The sequence below is a fragment of the Asterias amurensis genome, chromosome 21 (genome assembly GCF_032118995.1).
Source record: "Asterias amurensis chromosome 21, ASM3211899v1".
In the NCBI taxonomy this organism is placed as follows: Eukaryota; Metazoa; Echinodermata; class Asteroidea; order Forcipulatida; family Asteriidae; genus Asterias; species Asterias amurensis.
The window spans coordinates 12,805,636-12,823,583 of NC_092668.1; the positions used below are offsets into that span (position 1 = coordinate 12,805,636).

General features: G+C 40.9%; 2 protein-coding genes across 2 annotated transcripts; both read right to left on the reverse strand.

The window, feature by feature from the left end:
- Positions 1 to 4,045: 4,045 nt before the first annotated feature.
- LOC139953229 (vitamin D(3) 25-hydroxylase-like) lies at positions 4,046 to 10,433 on the reverse strand. The gene is made up of 3 exons (XM_071952693.1): positions 9,759 to 10,433; positions 6,150 to 7,097; positions 4,046 to 5,190 (listed from the first exon to the last, which is right to left on the reverse strand). Exons 1-3 carry the CDS (start codon positions 10,141 to 10,143, stop codon positions 5,009 to 5,011), a joined length of 1,515 nt encoding a protein of 504 aa, XP_071808794.1. The 5' UTR covers positions 10,144 to 10,433; the 3' UTR covers positions 4,046 to 5,008.
- A 172-nt stretch (positions 10,434 to 10,605) lies between these two features.
- Positions 10,606 to 17,678, reverse strand: LOC139953230 (cytochrome P450 2J4-like). Its single transcript, XM_071952694.1, has 3 exons — positions 17,109 to 17,678; positions 13,048 to 13,989; positions 10,606 to 12,300 (listed from the first exon to the last, which is right to left on the reverse strand). The coding sequence occupies exons 1-3, from the start codon at positions 17,491 to 17,493 to the stop codon at positions 12,119 to 12,121; spliced, it is 1,509 nt and encodes a 502-aa protein (XP_071808795.1). The 5' UTR covers positions 17,494 to 17,678; the 3' UTR covers positions 10,606 to 12,118.
- Between the last annotated feature and the right edge of the window lie 270 nt (positions 17,679 to 17,948).

The following is a 17,948-nucleotide window of genomic DNA, read 5'->3' on the forward strand; positions in this document are numbered from 1 at the left end:
TTAGGTGGTTGTAATACAGGTCGGTTGGCTCTCCGTGACTGGTTTATTATATTAGATAAATAGCTGTTCCCTGAATAGGTGCTCCTAGGCGTTGATTGGAGGTTCCTAATTAGGTGCTGATGCTGATTGGTTGTTAAATGAGAGGCAATCTATAGAATTACTAGAACTTATTAATTAATCATGAATGGACATCGGGACTGATTTAGTTTACGAGGTGCAGCTACTCACCCTAGTCCGGCGGCGCTTCCACGCAATAATTTGGTCTATAACTTGCTCCCGGACAATTAAACCGAACAGCCCCGAGCAGCAACACAGCCGGCAGCAGAAACACAAGCAGCGACACTCAATGAACAACTGGGAGAGAGCGCAAAGTCAGCACGTGCGACTCACTTATATACCCGTGCGGGGTACCCGCAACGCTATCTGATGCACGGACCGCAGCCCGCGCACCAGCGCCCAGCAAAAGGGAAATTCCCTCTAGCACGCAATGCATATTCCGCTACATTATCAATGCATGTAAAAGATCCCAGTACATACTTTTTCGCAAAGAGAAGTGACGCTTGTCTGACAGTGCGACTATCTTCAACCATAGCAATATTTATAAACAAGAATGATTTGTAGGCAATCTTAAGGTGTTGCCTAGACTTTGATAACATTTCAGACGGAACTTTTCTATGGAATATTGGTACATGTACGACATGGGACTAGTGAACTCTCAGGTTGAAACGCATCAGTTTTTGCTGTTGATTACCCCCTTATACAATAGTAGTGCACTTGTCTTTGGCCATTTGCTATTGTAAACGTAGTTTTATTTATGTTGAAGAACGTTGTAACTGATTCTAAAAACAATATTTACCTTTTACAGGACAAGTCATCCAAACACTGCATGGAGGTAGAAACGGCAGCCGTTGTTGTCTAGTTCCCTGTCTCTAACTATACTGATACAGCTAGTGATAGGCGCCTGACTATTTTGCCCTTCTTATTTTGGGGGAAATCTGACGGGGTTTTAGTGTTTGTTTTAAGAGTTTTTACTTTAAACATTACTTGTTGTATAAGTAAAACATTGTACAATGAAGGATTTGCCTTGGAATTGGTGCATTTGAGGTCAAAGAAGTCGTCAAAGTTACTTTAATAATGTTATGATGTTCTCCTTACGAATACGTATAGGCGCGTAAACAGTGTTGAGTTTATTAGATGCATTTAGAAGTCGTTTTTTGATCAAAAACGTACTTTTCAGATGATTTCTTTCAAGATTCGTTTTTGATTTGTTGCAATGGATCGGTCTTAGTAGTGTGAAGGCGTTTTGAAGAGTTTTGAGACATTTTAGTGATTTTATTTCCGAAATGTATTGAGTTTCTGCGGTAGTAACTATTTTTTTCACCGATTTTCACCATAACGAGCGTACGTTTCAAGCGATTTTAAGAAAATTTTGGATCCGAAATAGAAAAAATAAAAAGGGCGAAGTGCAGCATTTTTAAAATTTGTCCAAAAATCTTAATCCAGCATTTTTGTCAATTTTTTGTAAAAAAAAGGAATAATCATAAGGGGTAAGTTCAGCATTTTTATAAATTTTGGCTCCAAAAATGAAAAAAATCATCAGGGGGGTAAGTCCAGCATTTTTATAAATTTTGGGTCAAAAAATGAAAAAATCATAAGAGGTAAGTCCGGCATTTTTATAAATTTTTGGTCCAAAAATGAAAAAAATCATAAGGGGTAAGTCCAGCACTTTTATAAATTTTGGGTCCAAAAATGAAAAAAATTATAAGGGGTAAAATCCAGCATTTTTGTAAATTGTGGGTCCAAAAATGAAAAAATCATAAGGGGTAAGTCCAGCATTTTTATAAACTTTGGGTCAAAAAACGAAAAAAATCATAAGGGGTAAGTCCAGAATTATTAATTTTTTGGTCCAAAAATGTAAATATCACAAGTCCAGCATTTTATAAATTTTGGGTCCGAACTAGAAAAAATAAAGGGCGAAGTGCAGCATTTTTAAAATTTGTCATAAAAATCTTAATCCAGCATTTTTGTCAATTTTTTGTAAAAAAAAAAGGAAAAATCATAAGGGGTAAGTTCAGCATTTATATAAATTTTGGGTCTAAAATGAAAAAACCATAAGCATTTTTATGATTTTGGGGTCCAAAAATTTTAAAAATCATAAAATGTAATTCATCAAGCATTATAAATTTGGGGTCCAATAATGAAAATAAATGACAAAAGGGAAAAGTCCAACATTTTAAATCAAATTTTGGTCAAACATTGATTTTACAATTTTTTTTTTTAAAAATTGGGTCCAAAATTGAAAAAAATTACAAAAGGTTAATTTAGTTTTTTTTTCCCTTCAAGTTTTGGTCCAAAAGTGAGGAAAAAACACAAGGGGTTAGTCCAGCTTTTTTATCAAATTCTGGTCCAAAAATGAAAAAAAAAAATACCAAGAGGTAATTCCAACATTTTTATCAACTTAAGGTCAAGAAAAAAAATCACAAAGGGTATCTCCAGCATTTTGAACAAATTGATGTCCAAAACTGAAAAAATAAAATGAGCAACCATGCCAACCCTTTTTTTTTTTTTTTAAATCACAATGTAAAAGTCCATCATTTTTATTAAATTTAGATCAAAAAAAATATGAAGGGGTAAGTCCAGCATTTATATTTAAAATTGATAAAAATGCTTGATTTACCCCCTTAAATTCTCAAATTTTATAAAATTGCAGAACTTACCCCCTTGGGATTTTTTTCTTCAATTTTTGACCAAAATTGTACCCCGTCCAACCCATCACAGACTCCTTTGATACACAGATCGCCAATTTGTTCTTAAAAGCGCATTAAAGATCCCTCAAGAACAATCCATACATGGGCTCATAAGTCTAAATTCGGAATACCTTGCACTGTCGACCAATGACGTCACCAACACACAGTTTAGCTTCCTACGTGAGCTGTATAGGGATTGGTCTACTCAAGAATGAAGACTCAAGATGACGTCACATCTACTGTCAAGAACGGCCGTCAAGAACTCCGACAAGATCATCTACCGCCCATCCGCAGAGATGAACGCATTGAGTTCGCCTGTGTTCCATGGTCCGTTCCAGCGGTCATCAAATATTATCATCATGATCATTCCTCATTTGGCATATATCATCTTCTTGAAATCATTTCGAAACCCGAAATGATGTACGTATTTCCTACAAATAATCATGGAGGTAGAAATAGACCTCCATGAAATAATAATCTCATGGTTGCTTGCAATGCTTGGACATTCTTGTTTACACGCACTAGCCCGTAGCAACAGATTTACTCTAACTCCTTCATAATGCTTTATTGTGATTTAAATTAACCATGGTTAGCAGCTATTCAAGTGACAGTACCTTTAATGATAGCTTAAGCAGCACAGGCGCAAACCATTCAGATAGTGACGCAATAAATCGCCTAAGTGATTACGTCTTTCATCCCGTACCGCTAGACCTGAATGCTCCGAATTCTTATCCTACACAGGGCCCGTGCCCACGCGCCTCAAAGCATTTTCTGTGCCATAGTAGTTCATCTACTGGGAGCTGATGGCTTGTGTCGCATGCAATTACGTCCTCTATGTAATACTATCCGGAGGACATTATTGCAAATGTAATAATGTCCGCCGGACGGTTGTGCATATGCAATCGTGTCCGCCCGGACGCTGCTGCATAATGCAATTGTGTCCGTCCGTACATATTTGCATATGCAGCTATGACGCCCTTGGTCGACGGAACACGTTCGCCATTTTTTTACAAGCTAAAAGTGCATGTCAAGAAAGACATGGGAAATGTTCGGCCGTTGGGTATTCGCTGCAATCATAAAATACGTGAATATTCATGCTGCATAATACTATAGGTTCAGTGCATGCACGCTCGATACACGATTGCATATGCAAAAGTGTCCGGAGCGGACAGTATTACATGGCGGACACAATTGCATCGGACACCGGCCCTTCGGATGACATTTGTATGATTCAAATTTGCTTTCCTTAATAGATCGAGACCGAAGGCAAATAAATACTATAAGCACACTTAAAAAACTGGTTTTCAGCAAAAGAAATTTAACAGTTTAATATGTACTCAATCTATAAGCATTAATTGCATTGAACTGACATTGTTTTTGCATTGTAGAAGTTATACTCTTGATTGCACTCGCACACAGATTGGAAGGAAAACAAATCAAAGAAATACAAAAATGGATAAATACATTATTACATGCAAAATAATCTATTGACTATATTAATTTTGGTTTTACCAAATAGCTTTATTGGTTTTACCTATAAACACCGATTTAGTGATACTCAGTAGGCATATTTTCCTAGTTCTATGAAGAAGAAAAAAATCACCTGGTATATATTACTCGGGTGGGATTCGAACCCACGACCTTTGCAATTCTATAGTAGTGTCTAACCGTGGAGGTAGAAAAAGAGGTCTCAACATCTTCAGATTTCCCATAAAATTATTCATAAATTAATGTTATCTCTCATTCTTTACAAGATAAGGTCTTCCTGGTCAAAACAGTCTATTATTAACACACATTCCAATTCATGCGTTTTACCCTTATCCACTTAAATTTGCTTTTTAGGTAGTGCGTTCAATTTCACTTTTGTGCATACATGTTTTCGTGTTTCTCATTCAGATTTATTTTAGTCATAATATATTCAATTTATTGAACCATGACAGGCATTCAAGATTACCCTTTGGCCATTATTAAGTTGAACTTCTACTATTCTTACACTTACAGCAGCTCTTGTTGCTGGCTTTTACAAAACTTGATGAAACTTGTGAAATTAAGGGATCTTATTTTGACAGTGAATGCTAAACTAGTTAACTTTAATTCCTCCTTTGGGCTGTTAACTGCTCATTCAACGGAGCATTCATTTTCAAACGAAGGTGAATGAGCAGAGTGTTATAATGAAACAAAATTTTTGTTCAAATTGGCTGGAAAAAAATCTACAATAGTTTTAATTGACCCTTCTTGGATTTAACATTCAGTTTCCGGACTCAAAACCTTTTCACAGCGTGCAGGAAGTACTGGTCTGGTACCCTGGCGAAACTGCCACTTCCCTTGAGGGAAAGCGGCGGGGAGCAGTCTGCCTTCTGGAACGAAAACTTATGGAGTAGATGAGTCAGGAAGGTGTACATCTCCATACGGGCAAGATGGCGTCCGATGCAAACACGGTTTCCTGCAAATCAACAATTTGACTACGATTTAAAGGCAGTGGAAACTATTGGTAATTACTCAAAATAATTACTAGCATAAAACCTGATTTGGTAATGAGTAATGGGGAGAGGTTGATGGTATAAAACATTGTGAGAAACAGCTCCCTCTGTAGTGCCATAGTTTTCGAGAAAGAAGTAATTTTTTTACGAATTTGATTTCGAGACCTCAGATTTAGAACTTGAGGTCTCGAAATCAATCATTAAACGCACACAACTTCGTGTGACAAAGGGTTATTTTTCTTTCATTTATCTCGCAACTTTGATGACCGATTTAGCTCAAATTTTCACAGGTTTGTTATTTTATGCATAGTTGAGACACCAAGTGAGAAGACTGGTCTTTGACAATTACCAGAGTCCAGTGTCTTCAAATACCAGTATCTAAATTGGTTGAGTGTCGACACGTTAAATAGAAGGTCTTCGGTTCATATCCCGCTGATTGTCTGTTTCAACCCCAGATCAAAATGAATCACAGATGCATAAAACCAAAGTTCTTAGTGCGAGTTTGCCCCTTTGGCTGTTCCGAAAAAGAAGAATCTTTATTAAATGAATATAATTAAATTCCTCTTCAAACAGATTGTGGGATGGAGGGAAACAAGCATCAGGCAATGAGTTCCAAAGAGATGCAATATGCAAAATCTTTAAAACGGCAGCCATATTGGATTTATGCAAATTAATCAGATTCCCATTACTTGGATTTTTGCGGATTTTTAGTATTTAATTCTGAGTATCTTAACAAAATGCACTGTGCTCAAATAAAATATATTGCAATTTTTTTAAGGTCCCCCCCCCAAAAAAAAAAGAAAAAAAAAAAAAAAAAAAAAAAAATTATTTTTCCTGGACTATAATTACGTGGAATAAAGAAATGGCTACAAAAGGTACCAAAGGATTGTGGTTGTGAACCTTAACCAAATTAATGTCTTACCAGCACTGAACGACACCACTCCTTCAGCCCCTTTGACCTTGTCCTGTTCATCCAAGAATCTCCCAGGGTTGAACTTGAACGGTTCATCCCACACCTTAGGGTTGTAGTGAATAGCCCATATGTTTGGGATGACCGCTGTACGCGCTGGAATGGTGTATCCTCTGTACTTCGCATCGGCAGATGACATGTGAGCAACGCCGAGCGGGGCTACGGTACTCATGCGTTGCAGCTCAAGGAGAGTTGCTTGGGTGTACGGGAGCGAAGCTTCATCCGAGAGCTTGGGCATTCGATCTTGCCCCACTACGCGGTCTAGCTCTTCCTGTACCCGGGCCTGGACGTCTGGGTGAGCTATCATGTAGAGAAGAGCCCAACGTAGCGTCGTGGAGATGTTCTCCGTACCGGCTGAGAAGACGTGGATGAGAGTGTGGGTTAGGTTACCGTGGGAGAGATGTGTCAGCTCCTTGTTTGGGATCTCGGATAGGTAGGCATCGGTGAAGTCTCTCGGGTCGCCTGAAGGGTCGTGGCTGGCCTGGCGTTCCCGTACGATCCGCTTCATATACCGCATCTCGGCGATGATGTTGTCACTGAGACGCTTACCTTGGGGTAGCTTGAGATGCTTCAAGATCGGGGTAGTCGGCATCGCGCCGGCCGTCCCCATGAGGTGCGTGATCTCGGCGATCGTGTCCAGGAAATCCCGGTACTCGGCGTCGTTGTACTCGTGCCTCCTGCTGTACAGCATCGATGTTATGATGTTGGAGACGCAGATCATCATGTGGTGTTTGGGGTCGAAGGCCTTGCCGTCTAGCGCTTCGATCTCCCCTAGCAGCGCGCTGGCTTCTTCAGACAGCTTCTCCTCGTGGATGGCCTTTCCCGCACCGAGGCGGTCAAGGGTCTTGATCGTGAAGCGCCTCTGCTCCTTCCAACAATCCCCACTCGCAAAGGCGACACCTGGATATGGAAGAAAAACGAAAGACCATCTTTACCCCCTCTTGCGACATCACTAAATATATTTCCCTTGAAATCGGTACAAGGCCTTATACACACAATTTGTACAACCTTTGACCCGGCTGCCTCTCTGACGTCATTGTGTTTTACATGACTGTAAACTTGGTCACTTTTCATGTAATGTCACTAATCCGGCTGGCTAGTCCAGTTGCTAGTCCAGTCTTAAAAACCTCTCTATTTCAGTGAAAAAGCTGAAGTACTAAAATGATATACTGGTCCTCTGGCCGCCAGTCACTAAAAAGGTAAAGAGCAAACCCTGAACGTGTATAGAAAGAGCATTTTAAGTGTTTTGGCAAAGGACCTTCAAACTTTACAGGAATTCACTCAAGAGTATTACAGCCATAGCCGAATTGTTAGTTACGGATACGGCTATACCACTTAAGAGTGTTGCCAATGCCCTTTTCGAAGCCACGGCTTCGGCTCCAGATTCGGCTCAGGCTCGCTTGGCGCTGCAGTTGTTTTGACAAGTATTGCGCGTGCTTTGCGTATCATGCACTCAGGGCTTCAGACGAGAGGACGGAGCCTGAATCCGAATCCAAAGCCGAAGCCGTGGTTTCGTAAAGGGCCTAAGAGCAGCTTGTGGCTGTTTTCGAAATCATAGCATGGCTTGAACTTCGTAAATTATTTAGAAAAATCAGAGCAGAGCAGTCACTTATGGTTATAGCCAATCAGCGCGGACTCAGTGCTTCCTTTCCACGTCCAGGGTTTATAGTAACGGGAGGTGTCGATGGCGCGCTGTCCCCCCCCCCCCCAGCCAGGGTAGCGAGGCTGGAATCGGTCTATTTCAACGCTGCATGGATCGCAAGAAAAATCTAATCCGCGGCAGTAAGAATAACATAGCGAGACGAGTTCTCAAAAGACCATATTCTAGTATACAATATAGATTAATACCTCACCATGCAACGCCTCAATGTCTATGATTGCAAGCCACCTTGCGCTTACAATCTGCCGTTTTATTTTTGTCCATGTGCCTGGTTGTGTTTTTTGTAAAGGTGTTTTTGCTTGCACTAGGGGATGTTACTTTATTTGCACGCTAAATATTTACCTTTCATAATCAATACACTGTCTAAACATTTCACGAATGTAGTTAAATATTATGGGCAATGTAGGTCCTATATATGTGCAATAGGTAACTAGTCAACTGCAATAGGTAACTGACAGTGTAGATTCCTAACAACCATTAAGATAATATTATAATTTTTTTTATTTATACAAAAGGTCTACAACTTGAATAAGTAACTACGCGTCGATTCCTATAAATGAGGAATATTATTCAAGTGCAATAGGTAACTACAGAGTCTATCCCTATATTCTTGTATATACATTATACCAAAACGGACCAGCACAAAAGAACATCATGGTATTATTGAGCGCTATTGATCCATGTCAATACGATTGAAGGTTTGTCCTCGAAAGTTCTTTCATGCAAAAATGATACGTTGAAACATGGACGAACGAACCCCGTATGCAGTTATTTGCAGTTGTTTTTATAGCGCTGTGTTAGCATTTCCCAAAAAGAGAGCACTGTTTAGCAATTCTAAAATTAAAATTACAAAATAGCTGCGCCAAAAACCGTATCAAAGTCGATTAATGTCACACACATTACTGTTTTCAACCATAAGAAATTAGATATAAATAGTGTGTGACTCATTCAACAGATGTTTTGCATTTGCATTGTGAACACAGCATCATGTAGTTCTATTCGACCACCGGTTTTTCTAATTTCCCGTTATTTATGTACATTGTTTTGTTTATTTTCACTTAAATAGTGTCCTTCTTAGTCCCTTTTCCCCTCCCTTTTTACGAACCCCTGCTCTACACAATCGTTTGTTTATTTGTTTTGCACATTTTTGTATTGTTGTTGTCCGCTTGTTTGTCTGTCTTTCTGTCCTGTAAGGCATCCCTCCTCAAAATCTGCTTTTCGGGATTTGCCCCCATCTCACAACCTCTTAAAGTTCTGCCATTTTGTATGTCTCTTCTGTTAGTTTACTCAATATAAGTTCTGTTAGTTTACCAAGTGAGATTACTAGTCTTTGAAAATTACCAGACGTGCCTATAATACACTCTTGGTATTACTCGCCAAGTTAATTGCAATCAAAACTTATTTTGTCACTGAAGAGCTATTGATACAAGAAATGAGAAACCATCCCTTTGAAGTAGTTTATAGGTGTAGAGAAAGAGTATAATTTCCACCCGAACATTTTGAATCTGAGAACAACTTTAGGGATAAAGACTTTTCTAAGGCATCTAAAAGAACACAAATCTATGCAACAAGGGTTTCAATTTTTCCCCCACTAGTTTCTTGCAACAACAATGACCAATTGAGCCCAAAAGTTGTTTTCTTTATGAACACAAAGTGGGGATGCTTGTCTATGAGCAGCACACGCTTTAGGTTCCCCAAACGGGCTTGCGGTTTTCGCAAAAACCTTTTGAACTTCTCGACTTTTCAACCCCCCCCCCCCCCCCATCCCCACACGAAGCCATATTGGAAACCTGCATCAGCAACTCGATTGAAGATATTTTAACCATAATGTTGAACATAATAATTAATGTAAGGTGCATGCCTATATTTCGGTCTTTAAAAAAAATGGCTTCAATTTTTACCTTTTCCAAGGGACTGGTTATTAATCTTCATTCTCGGCCGGTCATTTAGTTCCTGCAGTTGATAAACCTCTTTGATAGTCTGTCCATCATTCAATACAACGACCAGACGACCGAAAGCAGTGAAGCTGAATATCTTGCCGTATTTGGCGCCAAAATTCTCCAAGATCTCATGCCGCTGCAGACCAAAGAGCCACTCCACCAGGAAAAAGTACGGCACCACGCCGAAGTAGGGCAGTCCCCACGGCCCGGGAGGCAGGTCCGCACGACGGCGTCTCCACAAACCGTACGTCGCACAAAGCGAAATCGCAAACAGAAGCACAACATTGCGGCCTACCATTTGCTCGTACACATAGCCAAGAACGTACTCCATGTTTTCGAACATCATGGCGGCCTGAGGAAGAGAAGTTTTATAGATCACACACAACAATATAGCCGATCTGACACAGATGTTCGTCTTTAACCCAGTCTAACTTTGATTGTGATCTAGAGGACATAGTTTGTGTATATTTAAGATCAGCTAGCCTTCGCAAAAGGGGTCGACTGCGCGTACTTTGGTCAAAGCCATCTAGCTAGGTCACGCATAGGTCATAACCCCCCGGCCCGCTTTAAAAATTACCGTCTGCAAAACTACAAATACAACATTCGCTGAATGACGTCAGAGCCTCATTAAAGAGATATGTTATAGCGTTTTCGAGAAGAATCGGAACTCAGTGTGTGCGAGTATCTATATGTTGCCAAAAGTTCGAGAAGCGGCCTTCACTACATATAAACAGTTATTTGACAATAGTGCTATCAAATTAATACCCATGGTACTGATAAATAAAATTTATTATCCAAAGGGTTAACATTATTATACTTCATTAAAAAGTTTAATATTTTTTCAAAGAGGCAATTTTGACAAGCGGGTTTTGGTGACTCAAGGCCGTCCATACAATGATCAATTGTAAAACAAAAGAAATGTTTACTAAACTTTTCTATTTTCCAAGGTTGGAAAACTATGGGAAGCCATAAATGCAAAGCAAAATCAGATTCTGTCCTCTTCCTTGCTCCATGGTTTGATTGAGTATTCCATTTACGGACTATTCTTCCTACCGCGTGAACTAAACGGCTCCGGATTTCGGCGATATCTGAAAAACGCTATCACCTTTTGAAAATGAAGGTTCACAGGTAATAGTTTTATTTTATTTTATAAACTACATTTAGATAGGATAAAACAAATAGAACAGTTCTAAAAAAAAAAAAAAAAAAAAAAGACATAATGTTCTCTTTAATAAGAGTTGAATGTTTTGCTAACAATCGGCCGGCCGTGCCAGCCAGCACGCTATGTTTAATCAACAATAGAAATGTATTAATAGCACAGCATTACAATAGGAATCGTGGGTGATGGCGTCAGATTACTTTGTTCCACGGAGTTGTTGAACTTGCAGGCAAAGGACTCGTTCATATTTTATTGGTTGTTGCTCTATTTTTAATGTCTACCTCCACGCTCATACTACGGGTGCGTTTGATAAGGTCCCTGGGTCTACCCCGCGGTGCTCACTCGGGTGAGCTCCTGACAAGAGCTAATCGAACGATCACTCACCGCTCTCGTAGTGACGTCATGTACCTCGGGTCACCCCCAAGTGACCGACCCACAAGCAGGGCACTAGGGGCCGACCCTGGTGAGCCCCCTGGAACGACGTCAAAGCTATTCGAACGCACCGGGGCAGACTGGGGTCGACCAAGGGAAGCTAAACGAACGCACACAATAGGTACATGTCTTCGTCCACAATACATGCACTGGTCTTACAGGCCCAAGATAAGGTCTTCCTGGCCAAAACAGTCCATTATTAACACACATTCCAATTCATGCGTTTTACCCTTTATCCACTTAAATTTGCTTTTTAGGTAGTGCGTTCAATTTCACTTTTGTGCATACATGTTTTCGTGTTTCTCATTCAGATTTGTTGTCATAATATATTCAATTTATTGAACCATGACAGGCATTCAATGTTACCCTTTGGCCATTCTTAAGTTGAACTTCTACTATCCTTACACTTACAGCAGCTCTTGTTGCTGGCTTTAACAAAACTTGATGAAACTTGTGAAATTGAAGGATCTTATTTTGACAGTGAATGCTAAACTAGTGAACTATAATTACTCATTTGGGCTGTTTTCGTAAAAGCCAGCAGCAAGAGCTGCCAGTAAGTGTAAGGATAGTAGAAGTTCAACTTACGAATGGCCAAAGGAAGTAATGCTGATTCAATGGAGCATTCGTATTCAAACGAATGTGAATGAGCAGAGTGTTATAATGACAATTTTTTTTTTTTTTCAAATTGGCTGGAAAAACCTATAATGGATTTAACATTCAGTTTCCGGACTCAAAACCTTTTCACAGCGTGCAGGAAGTACTGGTCTGGTACCCTGGCGAAACCGCCACTTCCCTTGAAGGAAAGCGGCGGGGAGCTGTCTGCCTTCCGGAACGAAAACTTATGGAGTAGATGAGTCAGGAAGGTGTACATCTCCATACGGGAAAGATGGCGTCCGATGCAAACACGGTTTCCTGCAAATCAACAATGAAAACACAATTTAATGTTCAATTAAAGGCATTGACTGAGCGCATGACTACAGCAGCCACTCAAATCAACTCTGTATTTGTTTGCTTATTTCTTAGTATTATTGCTCATTTTGTGTTATTATTCTAATACAATTGGATTTGTTATCTTATATCACAGGTTTTCAAGGACTAATTTTGAATATAACTCAGATGAGCTGAAGGTAGGAATTGACGTTCCTCTTCAAACAAATTATTGGATGGAGGAAAACATGCACCAACTTGCAAGGAGTTCCAAAGAGATGCAGTGTGTGGAATAAAGAAATAGCTAAAAGGGTACCGAATGATTGTGGTTGTGAACTTTAAAGACACTGGACACTATTGGTAATTGTCAAAGACCAGTCTTCTCACTTGGTGTATCTCAACATATGCATAAAATAACCAACCTGTGAAAATTTGAGCTCAATTGGTCGTCGAAGTTGCTAGATAATAACGAAAGTAAAAACACCCTTGTCACACCAAGTTGTGTGCTTTCAGATGCTTGATTTCGGGACCTCAAAATCTAATTCTGAGGTCTCGAAATCAAATTCGTGGAAAATTACTTCTTTCTCGAAAACTACGTTACTTCAGAGGGGGCCATTTCTCACAATGTTACAGCTCGTCCCCATTACTCGTTACCCAAGTAAGGTTTTATTCTAATAAGTATTTTGAGTAATTACCAATAGTGTCCACTGCCTTTAACCAAAAAAGTCTTACCAGCACTGAACGACACCACTCTTTCAGCCCCTTTGACCTTGTCCTGTTCATCCAGGAATCTCCCAGGGTTGAATTTGAACGGTTCCTCCCACATCTTAGGGTTGTAGTGAATAGCCCACATGTTTGGGATGACCACTGTATGCGCTGGAATGGTGTATCCTCTATACTTTGCATCAGCAGATGACATGTGCGCAAGGCCGAACGGGGCTACGGTACTCATGCGTTGCAGCTCTAGGAGCGTAGCTTGGGTGTACGGGAGCGAAGCTTCATCCGAGAGCTTGGGCATTCGATCTTGCCCCACGACGCGGTCTAGCTCTTCCTGCACCCGTGCCTGGACGTCTGGGTTAGCTATCATGTAGAGAAGAGCCCAGCGTAGCGTCGTGGAGATGTTTGCCGTACCGGCTGAGAAGATTTGGATGAGAGTGTGGGTTAGGTTACCGTGGGAGAGATGTGTCAGCTCCTCGTTTGGGATCTCGGATAGGTAGGCATCGGTGAAGTCTCTCGGATCGCCTAAAGGGTCGTGGCTGGCCTGGCGTTCCCGTACGATCCGCTTCATATACAGCCTCTCGGCGATGATGTTGTCACGGAGACGCTTCCCTTGGGGTAGGTGCTTCAAGATCGGGGTAGTCGGCATGGCGCCGGCCGTCCCCATGAGATACGTGATGTCTTCGATCATGTCCAGGTAATCCCGGTACTCGGCGTCGTTGTACTCGTGCCTTCTGCTGTACAGCATCGATGTTATGATGTTGGAGACGCAGATCATCATGTGGTGTTTGGGGTCGAAGGCCTTGCCGTCTAGCGCTTCGATCGCCCCCAGTAGCGCAATGGCTTCTTCAGAGAGCTTCTCCTCGTGTATGGCCTTTCCCGCGTCAAGGCGGTCAAGGGTCTTGATCGTGAAGCGCCTCTGCTCCTTCCAACAATCTCCGTTCGCAAAGGCGACACCTGGATATGGAAGAAAAACGACAGACCATCTTTACCCCCTCTCGCGACATCACTAAATATTTTCCCCTTGAAATCGGTACAAGGGGGAAGGCCCAATACACACAATTGTACAACCTTTGACCCGGCTGCCTCTCTGACGTCATTGTGACTGTAATAAAACTTGGTCACCTTTCATGTAATGTCACTAATTGGTCCGGCTGGCTAGTCCAGTTATAAAAACCTCGCTATTTCATGGACTATATAGTGAACAAGCTGAAGTACTAAAATAATATACTGGACCTCTGGCCAGTCACCTAAAAAGTAAAGAGCAAACCCCGAACGTGTATAGAAAGAGCATTTTAAGTGTTTTGTCAAAGGAGCTTCAAACTTTACAGGAATTCACTCAAGAGTATGTAGCCATAGCCGAATTGTTAGTTACGGATACGGCTATACCACTTAAGAGTGTTGCCGAGGCCCTTGTCGAAGCCCCGGCTTCGGCTCAAGATTCGGCTCAGGCTAGCTTGGCGCTGTAGTTGTTTTGACCGAGAGGCGGTCTGAAGGGCGCACAATTGAATTTTTGAAGTTGAAATTTAAACATTACTTCGAGAAAACAAAACAATGGTCACTATTAAGAGGCAACATGCACGAAACGAAGACACATGGCTAAAGCGGGGGAAACAATATTGCCCCTCGCCATTTGTTAACTCGTCCATGGAGCTATACCACCGGGATTAGGCTATTATTTAGAAAGAAAACCACATAGCGCAGCCCCCCCCCCCCCAAATACCCAAATGTCGGAATGTATAGTTCTGCGAGTGAATTATATTATCCAGTGCACTGTTCATTGCTCATTATTCAGAACTGGGCGTACGCCAAATGGACTTTAAGTACCCATGTGACACGTACAGGCTTATCAGATGCGGCCTACTGCACACTCATGGACGAAATTTTTAGATTTCCGTATGTCCTTTCGTTTAGGTTCTGGTACATCCCTACTGGTACGTTGAAACATGGACGAACGAACCCCATATGCAGTTATATGCAGTTGTTTTATAGCGCTGTGTTAGCATTTCCCTAAAGAGAGCACTGTTTAGCAATTCTAAAATTAAAATTACAAAATAGCTGCGCCAAAAACCGTATCAAAGTCGATTAATGTCACACACATTACTGTTTTCAACCAAAAGAAATTAGATGTAGTGTTTATTCTCACTTAAATAGTGTCCTTCTTAGTCCCTTTTCCACTCCCTTTTTACGAACCCCTGCTCTACACAATCGTTTGTTTATTTGTTTTAAACATTTTTGTATTGTTGTTGTCCGCTTGTTTGTCTGTCTTTCTGTCCTGTTAGGCATCCCTCCTCAAGCTCTGCTTTTCGGGATTTGCCCCCATCTCACTTCCTCTTTAAGTTCTTGTTTATTATTTTTTTTAAATGTCATTTTGTATGCCTCTTCTGTTAGTTTACTCAATATAATTGTCTACTTTCTGAATGCACTTCTATGTTGTTGTCTTTCTGTGATATGGAAATAAATGTTGCATGAATGAACGAATGAGGCCTAGGCCTATACATCATGTGACGATGACAAAACATGCACGCACATCGGAGCAATTGAAACTGTGTGAAACGAAAACAACAACAACAACAACAACAACGACGACGACGACGACAACAACAGCAACAACAACAGCAACGACGACGACGACGACAACAACAGCAACAACAACAGCAACGACGACGACGACGACAACAACAGCAACAACAACAGCAACGACGACGACGAAAATGACAACATCAACAACAACAACAACAACCACAGCAACAACAACGACTACGACAATGACAACAACGATGAAAAACAACAACAACATCAACAACATTTGGTTCCGTTAAACTCCAAAAAGGAAAAACTTTTTTGTCAGATTGTTTTTGTATTGACTGGGGACATCCGTAAAACGTCGACCACAGCACTTGAGCTTTGAACAATTTGTAAATGCTGTGATAAAGACACCATTGTTTCATTCGGGTTGCCCTTGCTGGGTACCATGCAAATATAGGCCTAGCTCAAATTTGACAACTCTGCGCTGTGCAGACTCGAAAACAATAGACCTTGGATCGTTGATCAATTGTACTTTATCATTAACTCGGCCCTACTTGATTTCCAATCTTTCAAAATCCACTATTCCTAAAAAACATGGGTCAGTGTCTCATAGGTCGTCACTTCCCGTTTGATTGTTTTAAAGGCAGTGGACACTATTGGTAATTACTCAAAATAATTGTTAGCATAAAACTACCTTGGTAATGAGCAAGAGGGAGGTGTTGATATTATAAAACATTGTGAGAAACGGCTCCCTCTGAAGACACATTTATTTGAGAAAGAGGTAATTTCTCACTCAAATAATGAAAGACTTCAGGCCTGAAGCCCTTATGTTATGCATCTGAAAGCACACAAATCTGTGCAACAAGGGTGTTTTTCTTTCATCTTGCAACTTCGATGGTCAATTGAGCCAACATTTTTGTTATTTTGTGCATATCTTTTGATTCACCAATTGAGAATACTGGTCTTTGAAAATTACCAAACGTGCCTATAATGCCTTTAAAGGCAGTACACTCTTGGTATTACTCGCCAAGCTAATTGCAATCAAAACTTATTTTGTCACTGAAGAGCTATTGATACAAGAAATGAGAAACCATCCCTTTGAAGTAGTATAGTTGTAGAGAAAGAGTATAATTTCCACCCGAACATTTTGAATCTGAGAAAGACTTTAGGCATGAAGACTTTTCAAAGGCATCTTAAAGAACACAAATCTATGCAACAAGGGTTTTTAATTTTTTTCCATTATTTTCTTGCAACAACAATGACCAATTGAGCCCAAATTTGGTACACATAGTGGGGGTGCTTGTCTCTGAGCAGCAGACGCTTTTAGGTTCCCAAAACAGAATTTCCCAAAACTGTTCACCTTTTGAATTTCTCGACTACCCCCCCCCCCCCCCCCCCCCCCCACCACACACACGAAGCCATATTGGAATCATGCATCAGCAACTCGATTAAAGATGTTTTAACCATAATGTTGAACATAATAATTAATGTAAGGTGCATGCCTATAATTATTTCGGTCTTTTAAAAAAAATGGCTTCAATTTTTACCTTGTCCAAGGGACTGATTGTTAATCTTCAATTTCGGCCGGTCATTTAGTTCCTGCAGTTGATAAACCTCCTTGATAGTCTGTCCATCATTCAATACAACGACCAGACGACCGAACGCAGTGAAGCTGAATATCTTGCCGTATTTGGCGCCAAAATTCTCCAAGATCTCACGTCGCTGAAGACCGAAGAGCCACTCCACCAGGAAAAAGTACGGCACCATGCCGAAGTAGGGCAGTCCCCACGGCCCGGGAGGCAGGTCCGCACGACGGCGTTTCCACAAACCGTACGTCGCACAAAGCGAAATCGCAAACAGCAGCACAACATTGCGGCCTACCATTTGCTCGTACACATAGCCAAGAACGTACTCCATGTTTTCGAACATCATGGCGGCTCGAGGAAGATATTTTTTTTTTATTTATAGACCACACCCAACAATTATAGCCGATCTTGCACAGATGTTCGTCTTTAACCCAGTCTAACTTTGGTTGTGATCTAGAGGACACAGTTTGTGTATATTTAATATCAGCCAGCCTACGTGAGAGGGGTCGACTGCATTTACATGTACGTTTGTCAAAGCCATCCTAGGTCGCGCACAGGTCATAACCCCCCCCCCCCCCCCGGCCCGCTTAAACGAATTACCGGCTGCAAAACTACAAATACAACACTCGCTGAATGACGTCAGAGCCTCATTAAAGAGACATAGTAGAGCGTTTTCGAGAATAACCGGAACAAAGTTTAAGCTGTTCGTTTATCAAATTATCGAAATAATTATGGCAAATCGGTACATGAGGATAATTTCGTGAGTCAAGAGAAATACCAAGAACATTTCATTTCTGCTTG